Genomic DNA, 25717 nt, shown 5'->3' on the forward strand with positions numbered 1-25717 from the left:
CATAACTAATCCCTTGTTAAGAGATTTTTCAAGACACTATATAAAAAAAGAGACCAACAATGCACATCAGAACTATTTTGTACATTTCCAAAAATAGAATACTTTTACCAACTTTATGCGTTTTGTATTTGCTTCATTTCAAATCTAATTGTCAATTGCAGCAACAAACCCTTATAAAAGAACAGCAGGAACATTGCACACTGGCAGATTAAAGTGTTGTAAAACTTTCCTTACAGAACACATGCAAGTTTAATAAAGAATATTAACAAGTCATGTCATAGTTTTACACTAGATTTGATGACATTGGTTTTAAAAATTGTCTGAACACTAGATACAGTATATTAGACTTGCTACGTGACATAGTCAAAAGAAGAGGTACACCAGAAAGAAAATGATGCTCATCTCTTTAAGATAGGCAAAAGAGACAAATGCATACCGTTTTTCAAGAGGTTATAATAATAGATCCTGTGTACCTACATATCATTTATTTTCCAATTCAGTCACGCCCATTTCTTAATTTTATGGTGTCCCAATAAGGACACCATAGATATCACTAATTATAGACTGATTTCCTTGATCAATTGTGACCTTAAAATACTTGCTGAAGTTCTTGCACTGAGGCTACACTTTTTAGAGGACTACATACATAATGACCATTTGGGCTTCATTCAATATCATCAGACTACAGGTCAAATTTGCAGAGCTTTAGCTTTAGTTTCAGCTATTCACTCTTGTTGGGACTCTATGCAGAGAAGGTATGCTCTTACCATTAGACCTCCATAAAGCATTTGACAGTTTATCTTGGGAGTCTCTTTTCTGTGTGCTAGAAACTATTGGGTTTTGAGCCCCCTTTCTTAGCATGCTACGTGCCTTATATCAAACTTCCACTGCACAAATAACTAATAAGAGAACCTAATGCCATGTACACGTGATCGGAATTTCCATTGGATACACAATGTCACCCCAAATTCCGACCGTCCAAAACGCGGTGACGTACAACACTATGACGAGCCGAGAAAAATGAAGTTCAATGCGTCGACTTGATTCTGGGCATGCGTGTTTTTTTTCCCTGTCGGAGTTCCATACAGACAAACAGAATTTCCGATAGAAATATTTTTCATCAGAAAAAATAAGAACATGTTCTCTTTCTAAGTCCATCGGAATTTCCGATGGAAAAACTCAGATGGGGCACACACACGGTCGGAATATCTGATGAAAAAATTCTGTCTGACTTTTTCCATCGGAAATTCCGATCGTGTGTACAAGGCATAAGTCCTTTTCGGTTACAATCCAAAGAGGCACTTGAGAGGGCTACTCATTATCTGCTATCATAGGCACCAATCTAAATATACAAGGGATTGTCTGAAGTCAACAAGAGCATAAATACGCTCTAATTGGCAATGATGTCCATATGTATATTTCATCTCCACATACATCAGTTACTAACCTGTTACATTTACTACACAGGTTTTGTACACTATTGGGTTTGTTATTAGACCAAAATAACAACTGCAGCTTTGATCGCCAGTTTACCACAATCAATGGCTAATCTGCCAAAACTATTTTAAGTTTCAGTGGGCACCCAAGTCTATGCCCTACTTAGGGATCCACCTGACCCCATCCTTGGACACTTTGGAGTTGATTTACCAAAACTGGAGAGTACAAAATCTGGTGCAGCTGTGCTTGGTAGCCAATCAGCTTCTAACTTCAGCTTGTTCAATTAAGCTTTGACAAAAAAAAAATGGAAGCCGATTGCTTTCTATGCAGAGCTGCACCAGATTTTGCACTCTCCAGTTTTAGTAAATCAACCCCTTTCTAAAACTACAATCACTTTTCCATTACCCGATAGCAGACCTGAACAAGTGGTCCAGTTTATTTCTCTCCTGGTTCAGAAGAATCCATTCGGTCAAAATGAACATACTTCCTAGAATATTTGATATTTTTGTAGGACTCTTCCCATAGTGGTTCCTAGTAGGGAATTATTAAGGTTATAAAATATGCCAATTTAATTGGAGCAGAAAAAAATCCAGGTTTAATAGGTCAATGTTTTATTTGCCAAACCTTTACGGAGGCCTAGGACTTCCCAACCTTTTAGCATATCACCATGCTGCTCAGATTGCCCAGCTGGTGTATACTACTGTAAAGTGACCTTCACCCCAGTAGGTCTCTATAGAAGCCTTATCATTCCATCCAGGATCCATTGTCACCTCAATGTAAATTCCTAGTAAATTGTGCACTGTCCCACTCCCACCCCATTTTTTTGTTTTTATGCTCTACCTTATCATACTTGATTGCTATCTGGGAAACTCTGTTCTCCACACACACCCTTAATTCCCATTCTAAATGATATATTACTACATTATATACATATAGCTAGATTCAGGTACAGCCGCCTATCTTTAGGTCGGCATAGCGCATCCCATTTGCACTACGCCAACGTAACATAGTGAAGCAAGTACTGTATTCACAAAGAACTTGCCTCCTAAGTTACGTCCGCGTAGCGCAAATGGCCCGGCGTAACCCCGCCTAATTCAAAATAGGCAGGTAGGGGGCGAGTTGTATGGTAATGAATTCACGATTCATTACCATACATGTAAATGAAGCGCCGATAGTACTGGCGCATGCGCGCGCATGCTCAGTATCACTTCGCCAATACTCCTTGCTTTCGACATGAACGTAACCTACGCCCAGCCCTATTCTGAATCGTCTTACGCAAACGACGTGAAATTCGTCGACTGTCCGACGTCCATACTTAACATTGGCTGCGCCATCTTTTTGGTGGTTTATCTTTATCTCTCCTTACGTAAACGGCGTATCTTACATGCGACGGCCGTGCGTACGTTCGTGAATAGGCGTATCTTTATTTTTTTGCATATTCTTGGCGTAAATCGACGCACACGCGACCAGCGTAAATATGCAGCTAAGATACGACGGCGTAGGAGACTTACACCGGTCGTATCTTAGCAACAGATAAGCGTATCTCAGATTGAAAATACGCTTATAGATACGACGACGACGCATTCGGACTTATGACGGCGTATCTACTGATTAGTGCTTTTTTACAACTACTATTGCTTTAATCTGGCTTTTGGAATTCATCAATGCAGCAATTTAGAAATTGGATGAAAGATTTAGCACTGGGAAACACTTTTTAATAGATTAATATCCAGATAGCAAGGATAACTTGTCACAAAATTGTGGCAGTATTTAATTGTAAGTCTGTTAACTTGCTGCAAATTTTTACTGGTAACTTATTCACTTACAGAGCACTTGAAGCACAAGTTCTAGTTGACGCTTATATAATTTCTAGCTAATTTGCATGGCAAACGTCTAGCAAGAGCAAAGTTGCATTGGTCAGTCTACAGCAAGAGCTCTGCAAGTCTACAGCATAGAAATTTAGCCACAGTGACCCCTGTGGCGGGATGACTATTGCACAACATTAATGAACCAGAACTTGCAGCAGACTTGCAGAATGTTTACAAAGAAAGTTGATCTGGAGCCATGCAATGCAAACTTGCTGCAATTGTGCAACAAACGTGAAGCCTGGCAAGTCTAGCAATAGCTTAGTAAGTCATTTTTAAACTTGCCGCACAATTGCTTGCTATCTGGATAGTAGTGCATTTTATATACAACTTTTTAGATAAGACCAAAATAAGCAACACATGAGGAGCAAAGAGGGACATAGGCACTGTATTCCAAATCAGAGACAGTCAGGCTGTCCATACATTATACAATTGTCTTGTACAACTTTCATTTAGATTTACTAAAACCATATAATAGAAGGTAAATCCTAAACACTTTCAATTTGTATGCAATCAGGAAAACCCTTGCAATACATAGTTGAAGGTAAATCTAAAGAAATTTAACCACTTAAGGACCGCCTAACGCCGATATACGTCGGCAGAATGGCACAGCTGGGCACAATCACATATGGGTACGTCCTCTTTAAGTGCCCAGCCGTGGGTCTTGCGCCCGCGACCCGGTCCAAAGCTCCGTGACCGTGGGACCCGCAGACCCGATGGCCACCGGTGCCTCGCGATCGGTCACAGGAGCTGAAGAACGAGGAGAGGTGTGTGTAAACACACCTTCCCAGTTCTTCGTTGTGGCAATGTCAGTGATCGTCTGTTCCCTGATATAGGGAAAGATGATCACTGACATCACACATCCAGCCCCGCCCCCCTACAGTTAGAAACACATATGAGGTCACACTTAACCCATACAGCGCCCCCTAGTGGTTAACTCCTAAACTGCAGCTGTCATTTTCACAGTTAGCAGTGCATTTTTATAGCACTTTTCGCTGTGAAAATGACAATGGTCCCAAAAATGTGTCAAAATTGTCCGATGTGTCAGCCATAATGTCGCAGTCACGAAAAAAAAACGCTGATCGCTGCCATTAGGAGTAAAAAAAAAAAATATTAATAAAAATGCCATAAAACTATCCCCTATTTTGTAAACGCTATAAATTTAGTGCAAACCAATCGCTAAACTATTATTGCGATTTTTTTTACCAAAAATGGGTAGAAGAATACGTATCGGCCTAAACTGAGGAAAAAAAAAAATTTTTATATCTTTTTTGGGATATTCATTATAGAAAAAAGTAAAAAATATTGATTTTATTTTTAAAATTGTCGCTCTATTTTTGTTTATAGCGCAAAAAATAAAAAACGCAGAGGTGATCAAATGCCACCAAAAGAAAGCTATATTTGTGGGAAAAAAAGGACGCCAATTTTGTTTGGGAGCCACGTCGCACGACCGCGCAATTGTCAGTTAAAGCGACACAGTGCCGAATTGCAAAAAGGGGCAAGGTCCTTAACCTGCATAATGGTCCGGGTCTTAAGTGGTTAAATAGAAAAAGTGTATGATGTATGGCCAGCTTAAATCAGGGACAGTTGGGAGCTATGTAAATATTACTACACTATTATCCCATGACATTTCTTATGGTGGGATAATGCAAGCTTAGTGCAAAAAGGGGATTTTTTGGATGAAAGTGGGCTACATACCTTAGAACCTGCCAAATATACCTTGCCAAACCATGTACCCCTCAAAAAAATAAATAACGTGCCAAATGTGAAGGAAGGGAGGAGAAGGAAGAGTGCAACTTTACTTTTTGGTTGAAGTTTCTTTTTAAATTCTTTGGTTTACTGAAATTGTTAAAGCGGAGGTCCGCACAATAATGGAACCTCCACTTTTTGAAACCCTTTTTGGAACCCTCCCCTGTGTCACATTTGGCACCTTTCAGGGGGAGAGGGTGCAGTTAGGACGCGCAGCGTGATTCGCACATGCGCAGTAGGGAACAGGGAAGTGAAGCCGCAACACTTCACTTCCTGATTCCCTCACCGAGGATGGCGGCGGGGGCAGCCGAGAAGCGACGAATTGATCGGCTTCAGCTGCCGACATCGCGGGCACCATGGACAGGTAAGTGTCTATTTATTAAAAGTCAGCAGCTGCAGTAGTTGTAGCTGCTGGCTTTTAATTCATTTTTTTTTTCAGATGGACCTCCGCTTTAAACTGTCCCTGTAAAAGATAGTCAATGGAATCAATGTTGTCTGCAGAAACTATTTAGAGTAAATATGACGCAAAATGAAAGATATCTATTGAGAAAAGTATAAAACAAATACATTGGATTCAGAAGCCAACGTGGTGTTCGTCAGTTATCGTAAACTGGGCAAGTGTTGCAGTTCTTATTCAAATAAAATGAAATATTATCCCCTGTAGGTTTAACCTTAGCAAAGATTGCCAAGGTACATTTTACAAACATGACTAAAACAGTATTTATTACTATAAAAGCTTCAGACTGATTTAATATACTAGAAATGTACAGTGTGTTGTTGAATTGCTATTGTGAAGTGCACAAAATCAGGTGTAACAATATTTTCTATTTTATTATTTTTTTTACTCCTCAACAGTGAATCGGATTTCACAAAGTGGTACAGACACCGCTAATAGGCATTCAGATGGTGATACTGCTTCCCCCTGAATGCCTGTATTTTTATTTTATTTTTTTGACAGCCGAATGGGCCTTTTTCATGGGCTTACCCTTTCACTTAAATAGGTTTGGCAGTGACACTGCCTGCCACACACAAGAAGGATAACAGTTTTTACACCACAAAGCATAGCTGGTGCGACATGTTTACAGCCTCCTCTAGCTAACCAATAATATTGTGACTGCTCTGTAATTCAAAAATAACCACGTGGCACAGACTTTACTCTGTAAGACATTGACCCTCCTCTAGCTCCCTTTGTATCTTAACCACATCCTGCCCAAGGATGTCATATGACGTCCAGGATTATTAGTGGGGATATCTGAATGATGCCTGCAGCTACAGGCGTCATTCAGATATCACTGTTTTCTGCCGGCCATTCTGTGCACCATAAGAATGATCATAGCGGTAGTTCTGCCGCTTGATCATTCTTATAGGTGACGGGAGGGGACACCACCATCCAGTGCTTCTCCGGGCTCTCCCGTGCCATCGGGCACCCAGAGAAATGATACACCGGCGTTGGATGGGAAGCATAGAGATGTCTGGGGAGATGGTCCCCAGTCATCTCTATGGCCATCGGAGGCCCGGCCGCAATGTTATGACGTCACGCCCGGGTACCCGTCAGCCATTGGGCTGAATGAAAAAAAGACCAGATTCCTTCATCCACACAAGCAAGATGGACAGAGGAATCCTCCCTGCTGGGACATTTATTCTGATAGCGGGACTGTTTGCTATTAGAATGCATGGATCAGTGGCTGCAGCTGGCTGATCAAAAAAAATCTTCCAAACAGCCCATTTGACAAAAGTCTATCAAGCAATCAAGCTCTGTTGAACAGGCACAATCACACTTGAGTTGAAGTTTCAAACCATCTATGGCCAGCTTAAGAAGTATATTTTTACCCTGAAGCTTTGAACCATGTTTAGATTACACAGTATGCTTTATGAGTCAGCTAATACTTTCCTTTGTGCTTTTTCTCTAACCGTATTGATGATCCCAGCTAAACCTATGTCTCATTAGTTCATGGAACATAATGGAGCTTTTGTATAGTCCAATAGTGAAGGTATCGCCTAGGTTGTGTGGTGAGCTAAAAGACTTAAGCCTTGTACATGTGATCGGATTTTCCGCAGACAAAGCCTTGGACTTTTGTCTTGCATACAAATGGCACACAATTGTTGGCCAACAAACACAAAACCACATGGTTATTCAGCTCTTTAGCGCCACCCTTTGGGCACCTTCTGCTAATGTTGTGTTTGGTGAGCATTGCTTCCGAGCATTCGTGTTTGTACTTTGGACTTTTGTACACACGACCGGAAAATCTGACCGTTAAAATTTTAAAGCCTGCCATCCAACATTTGTCCACGGAAAATCTAACAATTGTCCGATGGAGCATACAAAGGGTCGGATTTTCCACCAACAGCTTGTCATCACACATCCGATCATGTGTACGAGGCTTTTGAGCACAGTGGTACAAGCCCAAAACTTTTAAAATCCAGTAGGTGGGAGGGGATTGTGATGTGGTGTGGTGGCCCCACTACCCCATTCAGTGTGCACATTGTCACAGATTAAGGAGTTGTGGAGATCAGTATCCAAAACTAGACTGAATGCACTATACATGATCATAATCGATAAAAAAAAAAAAAAAATCATGGATAATTCTTAACAAATCTCAAATTATCTATTGACATCATAGATAGCTCATCACATAAATTAAAGTATGATTAACTTACCACAATATCTTGAATAAAGAACATTTCCGCTCCGGTTGAAGATAAACGATTCGGAAAATCAATTTCAACAAAAGATGTATGAAGTGTACTTGGCCCAGCATTGTAAACCTAAATAAAGAGTACAGATATCATTTTAATAAATACATAATAACTTTTTAGGCAATTTCCCTCCACAGCATTCTTCCCCAGTAGTTACATACTGTAAGTGCATGCAATTATTTAAAGACCAACTAAAAGGGAGGTTGTCCATGGGACAGGAAGACACAGACATGAATTTATTATGTGCATTGATGGGCCGGACATTTAGTGGCGACAGATCAGGTGCAGGCCATAGGTTGCCAACCCCTGCCATAGAGTATCAAGGGAATGTATAGGGGAGCTACAACCTTTAGGCCAGGGGTGTCAAACTGGCGGCCCTCCAGTTGTTGCAAAACTACAAGTCCCATGAGGCATTGCAAGGCTAACAGTTACAAGCATGACTCTCACAGGCAGAGGCATGATGGGACTTGTAGTTTCGGAACAGCTGGAGGGCCGCCAGTTTGACACCCCTGCTTTAGGCAATAGCATTGGCAGTCTGGGGGGGGGGTTGGGGGGGGCAGTTGGATGCACTAGTATTTGAAGCCAAATTCCAGCTCACACTTTGTAAGCAGTTACAGCAAACTGTTTTTTTTTTTAATTTCTTTAGGGATAAAGCGTTTAAACAAGAAGCTGATCATTGTAAGCCCATCTGCCATGGTTTGTCTAATCCCTGTAACTAATATTTTGCAAGAGGGCTTGTTCTGTTTAAAAAAAAATAGAAGAAAGAAAGCTTGAAAAAAACGAATGCAGCCATCACATCCAAGAATTGGTAAACTGCAATATAATAAATGTTTGCTTTGGGTTTAATACCGCTTTAAGTACATCTACTCTCTTCTCTGTCAGCTGTGCCACCAGCTGATACAAAAATGTATCAAACTGGTACCAGTGTCAATAAAACAAATATACAAATGTATTTTATGTATTGTCAAGCATATTCAGTCTTCAGCCAGCCTAATATAAAGAGACTTTTTTTATTCAAATTTAACTCAATGTACCATTCAGGTATTTGCAAGCAAATCATCTGTCCAATGTACAGTATTTAGTGTGGATTATGTCAAATGTATACATAAATGTTATGATGATAAACGTATTCATAGCAATTCTCAGCACTGTATACAAAGTAGAAGCAATGTCATAAGGCACACCCTTGCCTAGATTGGTTCCAGCAAGATGAGTAATTGTGTGAACAATGTGAAACATACTTTTGCATGCAGTCAATAAAGCAGGTAGAATCCATCACATAATCACTTTAAAAAAAAAAACAAAAAAAAAATTAATTCTCAAAAGGGATCTTCAGAAAGCCAGGGTTTAAGTTCTAGATATGGACGTAGTCTTTTGCCAATTTCAGCTTCTCACCGAAATGAGCACCCATTCATTATCCTAATGTTTCTAAATGCATATTGATTATCTGCAAAACTTTTTGCTGATAAGGAATGAAAATCACATAATAGTTGGAATGTGTATAATTAAAAAAGCTGAAAATATTTCAAGCAATATAAAATTATTCCTCTAATAAATCTCTTCTGGGTACTTTTTTATTAGACCTTTATTACCAGAACAGTGACCTGAAATAAGTCTTAAAACATCAGATTAATTCTACCTTCTCTCTATTTAGGTTTTACATCAGTAATGAAGAGCAAGCTTATGGTAAGCTTTCCACGTGTTTTTTCCAATGCTGGGGGAAATTTTTGTGGTCATTACTGTTTAGTAATCAGATATACACATTGGATACTTTCCATTCTTGCTCCAATTTCCATTTTCTAACACTAATGCCGCATATATCACTTTTCGGGGTGGTAAAAAATGACATTTTTTTATTTCATTAAAAATGATCGTGTGTGGGCTTCAGAGCATTTTTCGGGTTCTAAAAAACAGGCAAAAAAAATTCGAACATGCTCTATTTTTTCACTACATTTTTAACGTTGTCGTTTTTCAGGTTGAAAAAAATGGTCGTGTGTGGGCTTTAACAACGTGAAAAATCAGCGCATGCTCAGAAGCAAGTTATGAGACGGGAGCGCTCTTTACCGTACGTAATGGAGTAAGCACATTCATCACGCTGTAACAGACAGAAAAGCGCAAATAGTCTTTTACTAACACAAAATCAGCTAAAGCAGCCCACAGGGTGGCATCATCCGCATGGAACTTCCCCTTTATAGTGCCGTCATACGTGTTGTACGTCACCCCGCTTTGCTAGAGCATTTTTTTCTCACGATCGTGTGTAGGCAAGGCCGTTTTAATGATCGGGTTGAAAAAAACGTTGTTTTTCTAGACCCTTAAAAACGTTGTTTTTTACAACCCGAAAAATGATCGTGTGTACGCAGCATTAGACTTATTCAAACTTATTTGTTTTGATGCAGCAAAACGCATAGAATTTGTTGCATTTCAAGTACATCTATGTGCTGCACTTTTGTGTAAAATGGAAAAGGAAAACTTTATGGGCTCATTCACATGTGTGCGCTACCGTTTCCTTTCCCAAAATGTGCAAAACAAACATTTGTTAAAGTACATAGTTTCAAATGTGCTTTATTTTTAATCAACAGAAAAAAACAGAAAAAAAAAAGTATTTTATTATGTTGCCAGTTTTAAAACAGTAAAGAACTACAGGCTCCATTCACAAAGCAGTATCTTACTGCATCCGAGTCTTCGATAAGATATTGTATTTCGAAAAGTTGTTTAGCCTTCACTAAAAAATTATACTAAAATACCCAATGACTTATTTTATGAAGTCATGCTGTATTTTAGTAGTGAAAGCCTGCAGTAATTTAGTCACATAGCCAGCGTCCTTACCACAGGCTGGTAGCTTTTTTTTTCACAATAAAGTTTATTGTACAGTAAAATAAAAGATGAAAAGGCATCCTTAACAACTAGTAACTGTCATGGTTGTTAAGAAACGGGTGGGCGTTGCATTCTTAATAACTGATGAATCATCAGCTGTCAGTGGGATTCCCCGCTGACAGCTAAAAGTAAAAAAAAAACAATTGCCATCAATTAAAAAATCGGGGGGGGGGGGGATGGGGTGGAGTCTCCTCCCAAATCCATACAAGGCCCTTATGCTGGCAAGTCAGGAAAGGGAGGGGACGAGCGAGCGCTTTGCTTGGTTGATGGTTGTCTGGTCTGCGGACGGGGGGGCTTATCGGAATCTGGAAGCCCCATTTAACAAGGGGGCCCTCATATCCCACCCCCCTTATGTGAATTAGTATGGGGTACATGTATTATTTTAATTTTTTGTGACTTGACTTTCACTGTTTTTTCCAATTTACCAATCGTTTTTGCTTTATGCGGTAAATACCACATAAAGCCATAGTGAATTGACATTTTCAGGGATGCATCTGGTATTTAGGAAAACACCTAAATACCGTTCTGTGAATAAAGCTCAATATTGACACAAATCACTTTGAAATTGTTATGTATACTCCAAATGGGTGAAAACTATAACCTTATTGGCTTCTGTAAGTTATTGTACATCAATAACCTTAGCATTATGTTAAAGGGGTATGACCTCTATGATGTCCTACATAAGCTCTGAGTGTTCACATGACCGCTGATTGTTCAGTTCTGTGTCAGCTCTGAACAGAGAGTGGTGACTGTCAGTCTCTGCCCCTCCAGCACTCACTGGAGCGCCAGGTTGGGGAGTGGGTGGGAGTGCTGACCTCATGCTGAAACGTGGAGCCAGCTATCAATCAGGCAATGGGGTGGATCCAGGCAATACTGTTGGGTTGCTTCCTGAGCCTAGAGCATCTCTGCTCCATCAGCTGATAGCGGAGGCACAGAAGGATAACAATATTTGCACTCCTGTGACCCATAATAGAAGTATGACCAAAAAAAGCCTCGGTCATAGTTCTCTTTTTAATTAATGTGTTTTTTTTAAATAAGAGGAATGCAGTCATAGTTTACGATAACAGAAATAGAAAGAACAGATAAAGGCTCCTGAAAGTTTATATTCTCTGCAGTATTCACTGCATTAATTCTGAAACAACTGTGTGCCAAGGAAACACAACTGATTCAGTGGTGCAGGCTAAAATGACTCCCACACTTAAGCAGAACTTCTTGTTCCTAAGTTGTTGCCTCCATGAAACACATCCGATCCCCCCCCCCCCCCCCACACATTTACTGACTACACAAATATTATTTAAAAGGACAACTAAATAAAGATGAGGCTTCACTGTACAGACAGACACTGCATGTTCTCTGCGCAGCTACTGAGAAGCAAGTATTAATAACAGCAAGAAAATCAAAGTCATTATAATTTATTATAAACTCCTTCAGCTCTTACTAACATTTCTATTAGGTACATAGTAATGTGCATGGAATAAACATGCTGCCAAGTTAAAAGGGAAATACTTTCCGATCAAAAAAAATTCACAGTACCTCAGATGACCGCAATTCCCAGATCTGTCCTGCTGGTATTATGAAAGTAGATGATTTCAATTATTATTTGTGGTTGGCCAGGGTAAATGAAGGTGAGCTGTTACTGCTGTTACATCTACAATAGTACACTATAATCACTGGTGTAGCGTCAGGGGTCGCAATGGCGACCCCGTCGATGCTCCAGGTGATCAGTGCGGTTTCCCTGTCACATCTAGACAGGAGGGGCGGTGGGGGCAGCATATACAGGAACCGATCCCCTCCATTTTCCTCCTGAAGCTGCTGAAAGACAGTTTCTCCTCCTCTCCCTTCCACCGGCATTCAGTGACCGCGGGAGGAAATGAAGGGGGTCAGTTCATTCTGTTCATTCATAACCGAAGAATAGTAAACTGTGTTCACTATGCTTCAGTTTGTAAATGAACAGGAAGGTCTGGAAGGAGTTATTTCTGTTCATTCTTTCTGTGCAGCAGAGGCTGTAGAAATAGAGATAAAGGACTGTCCAGTGCAGTAATGACACCATCCATGAAACAAGAAGAGCTGCTCCGGGTGAGTGAGTCTCTGTTTAATCCTCACACACACTAGTCAGGTGCTAGCCCAGCTCGCATGCTGTATAACATGGCAAAATAACTCCGGGTGGCTGCACTTCCAAAAATCCTTTTTATTGAAGCTTCATAAGTGGTTAACAGATGGAGCAGGGGACAAAGAGGTAGACGCGTTTCACACAAATGTTAGCGCTTAGTCATTACCTCATGACCAATGACATCGTCCAGGTGTCCACACACCCAATCACACAGCCCACTCCTCTACTGACTGACAATGTTCACTTTTAAGGTGGGCTAAGTTTATATTTTTACAGTGTCATTTGTTTTATTACATTTTTCTAAGTTTTCCTTACTATTAAGTTAGGTCTTGCTAGTTTATTTCCAAAAAAAAAAAAAATCACTGAACCCCAGTGATATTTGATCTATTTCATGTTCGGGTAGATCTCCACCTCTCAAAAATTGCCCACCCTTGTTCCAGGGTATACAAAACAATTAGAGTGATATATAAACAAAACTATGTATAATAAAAACTGTAAATCAGTTAGATATATATGCATCAAAGCCGCGCTATTGATCTGTTAACCAAAACTGATAAATTTATATATGCACATCACTATATATCAAAGAAAATGGTAAAAAGACACAAAGATCAGTGGTTGTTAATAAGATAGAATCTCTGGCGGAAAATAGATGGTAGACAGAGAAACTTGAAAGTGATAGGTACACATTTCACCGATAATTCTTCACACCTGTGATCCACACTCCCCTTAGGGGTTTAACCACTTCCATACAGGGCCCAAGCCAATTTTCAGCTTTCAGCACTGTCGCACTTTGAATGGCAATTGCGCGGTCATGCTACACTGTACCCAAACAAAATTGGCGTCCTTTTTTACCCACAAATAGAGCTTTCTTTTGGTGGTATTTGATCACCTCTGCGATTTTTTTTTTGCGCAACAACTAAAAAAAGACTGAAAATGTTTAAAAAAATTACGTTTTTATTTTTTTCTGTAATTTTTTTTGTAAATAAGTAAGTTTTCTCTTTCAATTACGGGCACTGATATGGTGGCACTGATGGGCACAGATGAGATGGCACTGATGGACATCGACGAGGTAGTACTGACGGGCACAGATGAGGTGGCACTGATTGGCGGCGCTGGCATGCGGCACTGATGGGCACACATAGGCGGCACTCATGGGCACACATAGGCGGCACTGATGGGCACTCATGGGCGGCACTGATAGGCACTCATGGGCGGCACTGATGGGCACTCATGGGCGGCACTGATGGGCACTCATGGGCGGCACAGATGGGCACTCATGGGCGGCACAGATGGGCACTGTGGGGTGGCACAGATGGGCACTGTGGGGTGGCACTGATGGGCACTGTGGGGTGGCACTGATGGACACTGTGGGGTGGCACTGATGGACACTGTGGGGCGGCACTGATGGACACTGTGGGGCGGCACTGATTTACTTGTTGCCAGTCAGTGCTAATTTGTGGGCACTGATTGGCATCTTTTTTTTCTTGCATCTTTTTTTTTTCCCCATTTTTTTTTTCCAGACTTTTTTTTTTTTTTTCATTTGTTTTTGTTTTGCCCTTCCCTGGTGGGCATCCCTGGTGTTCCATGTGGCGATCCGAGGGGGGGCTGCGCTGATAAACAATCAGCGCGAACCCCCCCCTGTCAGGAGAGCCGCCGATCGGCTCTCCTCTACTCGCGTCTGTCAGACGCGAGTGAGGAAGAGCCATCGACGGCTCTTCCTGTTTACATCATGATCAGCCGTGGTTGGACACGGCTGATCACGTGGTAAAGAGTCTCCGTGAGAGACTCTTTACCAAGATCGGTGTTGCGGGGTGTAAGACTGACACCCCGCAACCACGATCGCCGCGATGCGCGCCCCCGGGGGCGCGCAGCGGCTCAGAATCCTGAGGACGTCATATGACGTCCGGTCAGGATTCTACAACCACTTTGCCGACAAAAAATCTGTCATTGGCGGGCGGCAAGTGGTTAAACTCACCACAATGATGAGGAATAAATGCCTCAAGGATATCCTAACGTCAGCTTGATCTATGCCTCACAGAAGCCATCCGACATCCAGGGTCATAGGGAAAAAAAGCTCCACATAGTCTAGTTCTGCCTTATCACAGCATTTTAGAGACATCTTTGATAGAATACGTTAGGAATTCAAAGCAAGAAGTTTGCTTGTCCACAGGCATAGCTTGACAATATTTTAGGTACTTTGGTGCCAGGAAAGAGAATAAATGCTTCCTTACATCACTTGGGCCAGTTCCTTCCCAACATCTTCCTGAGCTCCTTCCAGCGCCCGAACACGGCCCCTCGTCCCCTTCCTGAGGCGACTGCGTGACCAAACCGCTCCAAAACCGACCTCCCGTGTCTCCGGTGCCGGAGCAGTTTGGTCACGCAGTCGCAGGAGTGTGAATCTCAGGTGTGAAGAATTCTCTGTGAAAGGTGTACCCATCACTTTCAAGTTTCTCTGTCTACCATCTATTTTCCACCAGACACTCTATCCTATTAACAACCACTGTGTCTTTTTACAGTTTTCTTTTATATATGGTGATGTGCATATATGAATTGGTCAGTTTTGGTTAACAGATCAATAGCGCCGCTTTGATGCATATATCGGTCTCCTCCTGTTGCTGGTCCATCGCAGTCTGATCCTCCCGAGTGACAGACTTAGACCCCATTCACACCTAAGCGACAAAACGCCCGACGCGGGACGCTTCTGTCGCTAGAGGGGAGAATTCCCATTGCCGTCTATGGAGATGGTTCACATCTCATAGACGCGCAACGCCTGTCGCCTGAAAAAAAGTCCCGGACCCTTTTTTTCACGCGACAGGCGCGTTTTCCCATAGACAGCAATGGGAATACTTTAGAAAAAAAAAAAAATTAAACATTTGTAATCGCGGCAAATCTGCCGCTACACGCGTACGCGGCTGTCGCTTAGGTGTGAATGCAGCCTAAGGGTGGGCATTGATGCTGCTGGAATTTCTTGTGAAACGAGATCCATCAGGACTGCATATCTGAAACTGTGAGATTGGGACCTATTATATGCTGGTTTTGATCCTCTATCATAAGGGATCATGGGAATTAGGTAAGAAGCCAATCTATAAGCCTGGTGGAGGACATGTGACTTTTTTCTTTTGGACACGTTTACAATCAATCTTTAATGTGGCACAGATGCACGGGTGTATGACATCTTATCTGCTGTTTATGGACTTTCTATTGTCAATTTTTTGGACTGTTTATTAACCCATTCAAAGCCAAAATTCATATTCAGTTGATGGTTTTTGATCCAAGTGTCATTTGTTTTCTGTTTGTTTTCTTTGTAATCACTATCACTATGATTGCTGAGGGATTTTAAGGTGGCTGCATGTTGCACTCTAGTGGCCATAATAGGTAAATTTATATTTTTCTTATATATATCTAACTGATTCACAGTTTTTATTATACATCATTTTGTTTATAATTCTATACTTTTTAAGTTGCCGCTGACAGACAAGTTTTGTCCAATGTGTTTTATAAAAAAAAAGGTATCCTGTTATTGATGTTACTTGCTGTGCCATAGCACCGAGATAGGAAAAAGTTGGGTAGGGCGAGTATATATATTTTTCCTTTTTTTAAATTAGAGTGACATGTCAAAAGTGTGGACAGTTTCTCCCAAATCTTTGTTATTTAAAGTTGTGCATGCGCTACTTTTGGCGCACTGCAGTAAAATTTTCTAACAAATGGGCTGAAAACGTACTGTGCTCAAATCGCACGGGAATCACACAGGAAAGTGAGCTCGTTCATTTGCGATTCCTGACGGGCCCTAAAAATGTTCTGAAGAACTGTTGGATGAAGGTGTGGAAACAGTTTCCATACAAGTATCTTTTTATTCTTTTTATTCTCTTTCGTTTTGTAAAACACATCTGTGAACCATAAAAGTGACCACACCTGAAATGTGAAGTTAAGAGGTTGGAAGACACATTCCATATCTTGAAGCTTAATGAAGTTGGAAGCATCAATTGTATCGCCATACACAAAAGAGGAAGGAGACACAGTCCTGTAAAAACAATAAACAAATTATGTTCTCTACAGAATCTACAAATTATATAACCATGCTGCGTTTTTAAAGTAACAAGATTATGACTGACATTTTCAAATAACAGTTTACTAAGCTACATAGTGAGTGCTATAACACGTCATGCAAATATAAAAAATACAATTTTTTGCAGAATGAGATACTAAATAAAATAAGTTTCAATTTGTATATACAGACATATCGCCACTGTGCCCATTCATTCCGCTGTGCCAATTGTCCCCACTGTGCCCATTGTCCCCACTGTGCCCATTGTCCCCACTGTGCCCATTGATGTCACTGTGCCCATTGATGTCACTGTGCCCACTGATGTCACTGTGCCCTTCGTCGCCGCTGTGCCCTGTAAAATTCCCCTTTCCCCCCCCCACCCGGCACTTACCTTTACTGGAGTCAGCCATCCACGTCCCTCGATGTCTTATCCCGCCCTCGATGACGCTTCAGCCAATCAGGTTACCGGTAGCCAGAACCGGTCAACCTGATTGGCTGAGACACCTGTCAGTCATATCCAAGGAACGCACCCCCGTACGTTCCCTACATAAGCTTCCGGATACTGAGGGCTGTACTCGGTAAGCCTATCAGAGCCGCTGGCTCTGATAGGCACTTCCGTACAGCCAACCAGCTGCCGTTATTCAGGTGGCTGGCGCTCAAGGTCCGGCTATCTGAATAGACCAGCGGCAGCGGCGACAATAACATCGATTCATGCAATGCATGAATCTATGTTATCAGACTCAGTGGCGGTGCGAGAGCCAGAGGGGGCGGCGCTCCAGCGCCCTCAATGGACGAACCGCCATTGGGTCACATATCCCCATTTTTACCTGGCAACAAAAACATTTAAGCCAGGACAGAACAAAAAGTTTCCTTTACCCTCCTCCTTTTGTCTCTCCCACGCTTCCCCTCCCAGAAACTGCAGCCTACAGTGGGGGGTTTCAGGCAGTGCTGTCAAAGCAGAAAGTAGTGGGCATGACTAGGGGCTGACTGACAAGCTACAGGCTTGCAAATAGGCAAATGACAATGCTGACCGCCATGACCTCTGTAATATTTTCTAATCCCACTGTAGTACTAGCAGGCCCAGCCTACATAAGAGTGCCAGCTCTACCCTAAATTTACGAGTGGTGCCATCACTGCTACAGCATTCCAGGAAGCTGCATTAGGTGGATTTTACTAGCAGGCTCAACAGGCAGTTATGAGACTTTGCAGGGAGGATAAAAGACAGATGCACTTCTAATTTATTGCTGCAGCATACATTTTAGTGGGAGTGCAGAGTTATTTTCGTCTATAGTTATACATCAAAAAAGCACATATAGAGAAGAGACATAATATTATCGCACAGCAAAACAAAATATTAAAGCAGAATTCGAGATAGATAGATACAGAAACACCTGGAAATAATCGTAGTAACAGCAGCCATACATCATCTATATCTCCAGCTTCATTCATGACCATATTGATGATTGTAATGATTACTTTTTATGTGCAAAACAATGTTCCCTCGGCTTATTTGTACTAAAGGTGCACCAGCCGCTATCTCAGTCCTGATTGGATCGATTGATAGCAGCAGGAGCCTAATGACTCGTAAGTGCTCGTGACCACGCCCGCACGGGTGCCACCACAGAAGTTGGCTCTCCATGGGGGCACCTGATGAAGATGAGCGTCGCCGGGGCACCCCAGAAGAGGAGGATTTGGGCTGCTCTGTGCAACACCTTTGCAACGAGCAGGTAAGTATAACATGTTTGTTATTTAAAAAAAAAAAAACTTTACAGTCACTTTATTCGTTTCAGGATAAATGACTTACCGATACATTTCACCTTAACCATTCAGGGCAAAGGAACTGTGCAAAGAACCTCCCTGAGCTCCCTGAGCTCCATCTCTGTTGCTTCCTCCTTTGCAGCTGGTGACAATACCCTGAATGAACAAGGTGGCAGCATCTCTAATGTTGACAGACTTTTAGAAATTTAACAAGGGAAAGGTTAAGGAAGTCAATATCTCTTTTTTCAGTATTGCTAATCTCTTGATAACTGTATGGCAAATTGGAGGTCAACATTGGCAGATGTGTAGATGAAAGCTGATAATGTCTTTTATTAATACTGGAAAGAGATGTGAATACAAAACTAATGATAACAGCAATATATCCTGTTTTTACAGTCTGGGAACCAATGGCTAGATGAAAGCGTGTGCCGGAAAGTTTGAAATATAAACATAAAAAGAATGTGATTTTCCACTGAAGATTGTACACTTCCTTTGTATTGCTATAGGATGACAGTTGGTTGCTTACCCTGTAACTGATGAGTCCACTTCGTGCTTTAGAGGCACTGCCAGAATAAGGGTGTTGTCATGCAAGGACTCTGCCCGTTCAATGTTTCCGCTGTGGGGAAAATATAATAAACTAACTATTAAATGTCATTAAGCAGTTTTCCATATCACGCACACCCATCTAATATGTGTATAAATAGAAGTAGCTTACTCTTAATTTTTTGCCTGTGAGTAGCTGCTTGAAATATTATAGCTAAAAGTGTTTTATAAAAGCACCCCTGCAGCATTACATTTGGAAGACTGCAGTTTCGCCAGTTAAAGGATCACTAAAGACAATAAAAAAAAAATAACAAACATGTTATACTTACCTCCACTGTGCAGCTCGTTTTGCACAGAGTGGCCCGAATCTGGTCTTCTGGGGTCCCTCGGCGGCTGTCTCAGCTCCCCCCTGCAAGAACTTTCCACCTTCATGTGAGCTCTCTTGCATGGTGGAAAGTCCTTGGGGGCACGCTCCCGTGATACAGCCGGCGGCTATAACTGCTCGCTGTATCATTCGGCTCCGCCCCCCGTCATTGGATATGATTGACAGGAGCGCGAGCCAATGGCTGCGCTGCTTTTAATCAACCAATGAATGAGCCGAGAAGCCAACCGAGAATCCTGGGCGTTCACGGCACGGGACTTTCGAAGGGTCAGGTAAGTAAACGGGGCTCAGGGGGGCCGCTAATACTGAGATGTTTATTCACCTTAATGCATAGAATGCATTAAGGTGAAAAAACGCGTACCTTTACAACCCCTTTAATCTATTCTCTTTCAGACTGACATCTCTCATCCTTAGCGAGCTAGCTTAGCTGATATTCTACTCCAGACTTTCTCAACCTTTATATCGGGGGAACCCTTGAAATATTTTTCAATTCTCAGGGAATCTCACCTAAAATGAATTACACCTACAGTTCATGGTACATTAGCACGATCACTAAATTGTAGGACTGCCTAAATAGAAGGATAAATAATGTGGAAAAACTAACATATTTGACACCCTGGGTAGATCCTCTGCACAACAGTAATATTCTTGAAGATAATAAAAAATGTAGATAATAAAAATTGTGGTGTCCTCTAATATTATTGGTCATTGTAAAAGTGCCCCCTTGCATTGGTAGTCAGTGTGAGTAGGATATCAGTTTTCCATTGCTCACCACTGAAGTAAACCCTAGAAAGCTTTGGAGGTACGGTAGAGTTCCACAGAACCCTGGTTGAGAAAGTCTGCTCTATATCACTTCTGAATCTAGCAGCTTATTTATTAGAAATACATATTTTAGGTATTCTCATCTACCAAAAGCTATGTAGGATTACAAATTTAAATTTTATACTAGGAATATTATGGCTGTTTCCTTTTCCTGCAGATTGAAGGCAGAGTGATCATTTTTATTAATCATAACAATAACATATTTGATTCTTCCATTGTTTACTTTTTTCTAGTTTGTGGTATTCCCTCATACAGTTTAAGGTTCTTTCTAAGGCCCCATACACACCATAGAATCCATCCGCAGATAAATCCCAGCAAATGGGTTTCAGCGGATAGATCAGGGCTCAAGTCCTGCGGGAATGCATGGGAACGACGTCCCTCCACTTTTTTCACTGTGGGAACGTCGTTCCCGTTGCAGGACTCGAGCCGCCCGTGCCGATCTTTGTCTCCTGGGCAGCGGTGTTTGCAAGGCGGGAGCGGGGGAGGGGGCGCTCCGTCCCCGGGTGACACCCGGCACAGTGCTGGATTGAGCGAGGCGCCGCAGCTTTCTCCTCCTCCTTCCCCTGTGCACTCCAGTAACTTTGCTTTGAAGGGAGGAGGAGAAAGCTCAGTGCTCGGCGCCCGCAAGTTTTCCGGGAACTGCAATCCCCTATTATTGTGACAGGCAGGCGGGGAGAGGTGCCGGCTGCCTATCACAATTACCCTCGTCACAGCCGTCACTGCCGACAGAGTCTAGGCTCCTCCTCTACACTGACAGTGCATCCACAACAGGAGGAGAAGCCTAGGAGGAGGGACATCCATGTGGAGAAAGCCGCGCTATTCTAAGGTCTGTAAATGTGGGGAGAGGAGAGAGAGATATTATACACTATATTGTCACAATGGGCAGATATACATTACACAGGGGGGGTTACATTAGGGGGATTACACAGGGGGGGTACATTAGGGGGATTACATCAGGGGGGGTTACATTAGGGGGACTACACAGGGGGAGTTACATTAGGGGGATTACACAGGGGAAATTACATCAGGGGGGGCTACATTAGGGGGATTACATCAGGGGGGGTTACATTAGGGGGATTACATCAGGGGGGGTTACATCAGGGGGGTTACATTAGGGGGATTACATCAGGGGGGGTTACATTAGGGGGATTACATCAGGGGGGGTTACATTAGGGGGATTACATCAGGGGTTGTTACGTCAGGGGGGGTTACATTAGGGGGATTACATCAGGGGGGGTTACATTAGGGGGATTACATCAGGAGGATTACATCAGGGGGGGGTTACATTAGGGGGATTACATCAGGGGGAATTACATCAGGGGGGGTTACATTAGGGGGATTATATCAGGGGGGGTTACATCAGGGGGAGTTACATCAGGGGGAGTTACATCAGGGGGAGTTACATCAGGTGGAGTTACATCCGGGGGATTTGAGGGTATTTACACAGGGAATGAATACACTGTAGGGATTTACAACGAGGGGAATTTACACTATGGGAGATAAAACTGTGGGAATTTACTGGGGGGGGATTTACACTGGACTGCTCAGTCTAAAACTCATGGGTCTATTTTTTGTCCCAGTCCAGGCCTGGGTGACACTATTAAGAAAAAAATGATATCCGACAGTGATGGTGTCACCCCCAATCCGTGACAGTGCATGGATTGGTGCACTGGCATAAACCACAACATTTACAGGGGCCGGTTTGGGGTGTGCTGCCACCCTGAAACTAGCCTGCCCAGCGCCCTGCAGAGCACTGTGGCAGGCTAGACAGAAGAGAGCCCAATGCACTAGCCTGCCCAGTGTCTACTGCTCTGTTATGTTCCTGCTATCACTCCGCAGTGGCAGGACAGAGCATTGCGGCAGGCTAGGGGGGAGAGCTATGCTAATGCTCAGTGACCAGGGGGGAGGGTTGGGGGGGGCTGGGGGTGACACCATATTTTTTTTTTCAAACTGGCACTTTACAATAAATGTTGCACTGTATTTTCTGTGAAATATATATGCATATGAGCGTATCATTTTTTTTTTTTTGGTGGGGGAGTGGATCTTGGGTGGGAGTTCCCACACTTTTTTCCCCATGACTTGACCCCTGGGATAGATCCTATGGTGTGTACACGCCAGCGGATCTTTTTCCGCGGATATATCTCCCCTGGGATGGATTCCAGCAGATCGGATATTCGCTGACATGCAGAACAAATCCATCTGCTGGAATCCATCCCAACGGATGGATCCGCTGGTCTGTACAGACTCACCGAATCCATCCGTCCGAAGGGATCCCCGCATGCGTCGCAATGATTCAACGCATGCGTGGAATTCCTTATATGACAGCGTCGCGCACATAGGCTACACCCAATCTGTCACCCTCAATTTAGAGTCTCAGATAGACATGGCAGAATAAATAATAAAATATACACCGGACTGAGTAGTAGTGTATATTAGAGAACTACTTCATATCTTCTCAGCATTGCTTATGTAGTGCTACCTTCCCCCCCCCCCCGCCCCCTCTGGACAGCCTGCGGGGGGGGATCAGCTACATTTACAATTAGTTATAATGTGTTCTTTTTTATAATAGTTGTCTATTAATAAGAAAAAAAAACATCTAATTCTAGGCGGTCTTTGTATAATTAGAAATCAATGCTTTTATATATTAAAGTATTAATCAGCTGAAAAATTATACATTTTTTTTTTTCAGTTTTAGTAGGGAGGGTTTAAAACCCTGGGTTTTGTTGACTGTTTCCTATTGAGGTTTTCCTTTACTTCCTTTCATGGATATGGAACAGGATGGGAGAGGGAATCTCTACAAAGTGAGAGAATCCTCCTCTTGGCCTCGTACACACGACCAAGTTTCTCGGCAAAAACCCATTTTTTTTTTGCCGAGGAAACCGGTCGTGTGTACACTTTTCGATGAGGAAACTGTCGAGGACCTCGTCGAGCCAAAAAGAGAGCATGTCTTCTTTTTTCTCGACGGGAATGGGGAAATTTGGCTCGCCGAGATTCTCGACAGCCTAACAAGGAACTCAACGAGCAAAACGATGTGTTTCGCCCGTCGAGTTTCTCGGTTGTGTGTACGAGGCTTGAGACAGCTGTCTTTGGAACAAGGGTTTCATTGAATGATTTCCATGCAATGCCTGTTCTGGGCAATACTGGAAAAAAATTGGAATTTCCAAGAATTTTCTGTTTCAGCACTTAAATGATTCATAGTAAATTTTGACAAGTTAATAACTTGCTGGTGTTATTATCACAGTAATCAGTAGCAACAGACAAACAAAGAAATTAATATGGAACTCCTTACCCCAATCTGTCCGATTATCTCCTACTCTATTAGCTTTTAGACGGTCCCTGAAAGCCCTCCTCATCAAAGAAGCCTATCCTACCCACACCTAACAACTGTACTTTCATTTTCTCCATCTGATCATCCTTCACAGCTGTTACCTTTTGCTCCAATTGACCCTCCCCTCTAGACTGTAAGCTCTAAAGAGCAGGGCCCTCTAATCCCTCCTGTATTGAATAATATTGTAACTGTACTGCTTGCCCCCATGTTGTAAAGCACCGTGCAATAATATAATAATGCAGTTACTCAAGTCTGCCTCTTTCCTTCTATTGATACAAAAAGACTTGTAGATAAGACCCCCAAAACCAAACTTGGTCAAACAGCTCTGTAGCTATCCTTTTTTGTTCCTTTAAGTTACTAACATTCTGAATAGGCCTATTGTAATTACTAAACGTAGTAGATTTTAACCTTATGAGTGTGTGATAAGTAAATGGTCATATCAACAGTTTTTAACCAGGGGCATCAATACCTTCTGAGAGTATGGGTAACAAATGACAGTATCGGACTGAATCACTGAATATAAAAAAAAGTGAAACGGCATTCCCTGCAAATTGATTTTGAAATAAGAGTGTCAAAATCGCATTGATGTGGCAGGTGACATTTGAGTAACCTTCAGGCCTCGTACACACGACCAGTTTCCTCGGCAGAATTCAGCTTCCGACCGAGTTTCTGGCTGAATTCTGCCGAGGAAACTGGTCGTGTGTACACTTTCGGCCGAGGAAGCCGACGAGGACCTCGGCGAGGAAATAGAGAACATGTCCTCTATTTCCTCGTTGTTCTATGGGAGCTCTCGTCCCGCCGAGCTCCTCGGCGGCTTCAGTGCTGAACTGGCCGAGGAACTCGATGTGTTTGGCACGTCGAGTTCCTCGGCCGTGTGTACGAGGCTTCACAGTAACTGTACTTTAATTCCATGTTTTGATTGCACAAAAAAATTTAAAAAATCTCACTAGTTGTAGTTTACTTATGTATTCGCGATTTGACATTTTTAGATAAATACGGTACATGTTGTAACATCCCTGATATTCAATTTGAGCTATACATATGTAAACCTAAGCCAAAAATGCAGGCAAGGATAAGGAGTTCATCCTAGTGCCAAGCTTCAGCAATCTCAAAGCAAAGGATCCATAAGCCACAGATCATAAAGCAGATGCATGTGCATGAAGTGAGATGAATTGCAGCCTCAGCCCAGACTCCAGCCAGGCCACGCCTCCAACACGTTTCACTCTGCCTCTTGGAGCTTAAGCATGGGGATCACCCCTATGCTTAAGTTCCCAAGGGCGAAGCAAAACACATTGGGGGTTTGGGCTGGCTGAAGACCAGGATGAGGCTGCAATTAATCTCACTTCATGCTCATGCATCTGCTTTATGATCTGTGGCTTATGGATCCTTTGCTTTAACATTGCTAACGTAAAACCAAGCCATTTACATTGTGTGAAGTTACATTTACATCTACTAGGACTGGTGATGAGAATGATTCGAACAATCAGACAGAGAGCGTATGGGAATATATTTGTAATGTGTAATTTATGCAGACTAAGATCAAAAAAATTATCTTAAAGCGGAGGTTCACCCTAAAAATCAACTTTCTACCATGCCATCCAGCATACTAGCATCAGCTAAAGTATGCCTGTATTTTATTTTTTGTGCTGTACTCACAGTTTAATCCATTAGTTTAGTTTCTGACTCCCCCGGGGAATTGGCGTTCCTATGCAGAGGGGAACATGATTGACGGCCGGCTATGGCGCGTCACGCTTCCCGAAAATAGCTGGAGTAGGACTTGGCTCTTCACGACGCTATACGGCGCCTGCGCACAGACTAGGAGCTGACTGCCCAGGCGCCGTATAGAGCCAAGTCCTATTTCGGCTATTTTTGGGAAGCGTGACGCGCCATAGCCGGCCATCAATCATGTTCCCCTCTGCATAGGAACGCCTACTCCCCGCGGGAGTCTGAATGGATTAAACTGTCAGTACAGCGAAAAAAATAAAAAAATAAAGGCATACTGTTGCTAACGCTAGTATGCTGGATGCATTGGTAGACAAAAAAAAATTTTTTTTAGGGTGAACCCCCGCTTTAAATAAAAAGGAACAATTATTTTCAGCTCTTG

General features: G+C 42.4%; 1 protein-coding gene across 1 annotated transcript in view; it reads right to left on the reverse strand.

The window, feature by feature from the left end:
- Positions 1-25717, reverse strand: part of ITGA9 (integrin subunit alpha 9) — a 487954-nt gene that overhangs the window by 48768 nt on the left and 413469 nt on the right. Inside the window, exons 21-23 of the mRNA XM_040353279.1 lie at positions 19065-19154; positions 16648-16756; positions 7710-7817 (exon numbers count right to left, since the gene is read on the reverse strand). Coding sequence (XP_040209213.1) covers positions 7710-7817; positions 16648-16756; positions 19065-19154 — 307 coding nt within the window. The remainder of the gene's footprint in view (positions 1-7709; positions 7818-16647; positions 16757-19064; positions 19155-25717) is intronic.

Source organism: Rana temporaria, chromosome 5, assembly GCF_905171775.1.
Source record: "Rana temporaria chromosome 5, aRanTem1.1, whole genome shotgun sequence".
Lineage (NCBI taxonomy): Eukaryota > Metazoa > Chordata > Amphibia > Anura > Ranidae > Rana > Rana temporaria.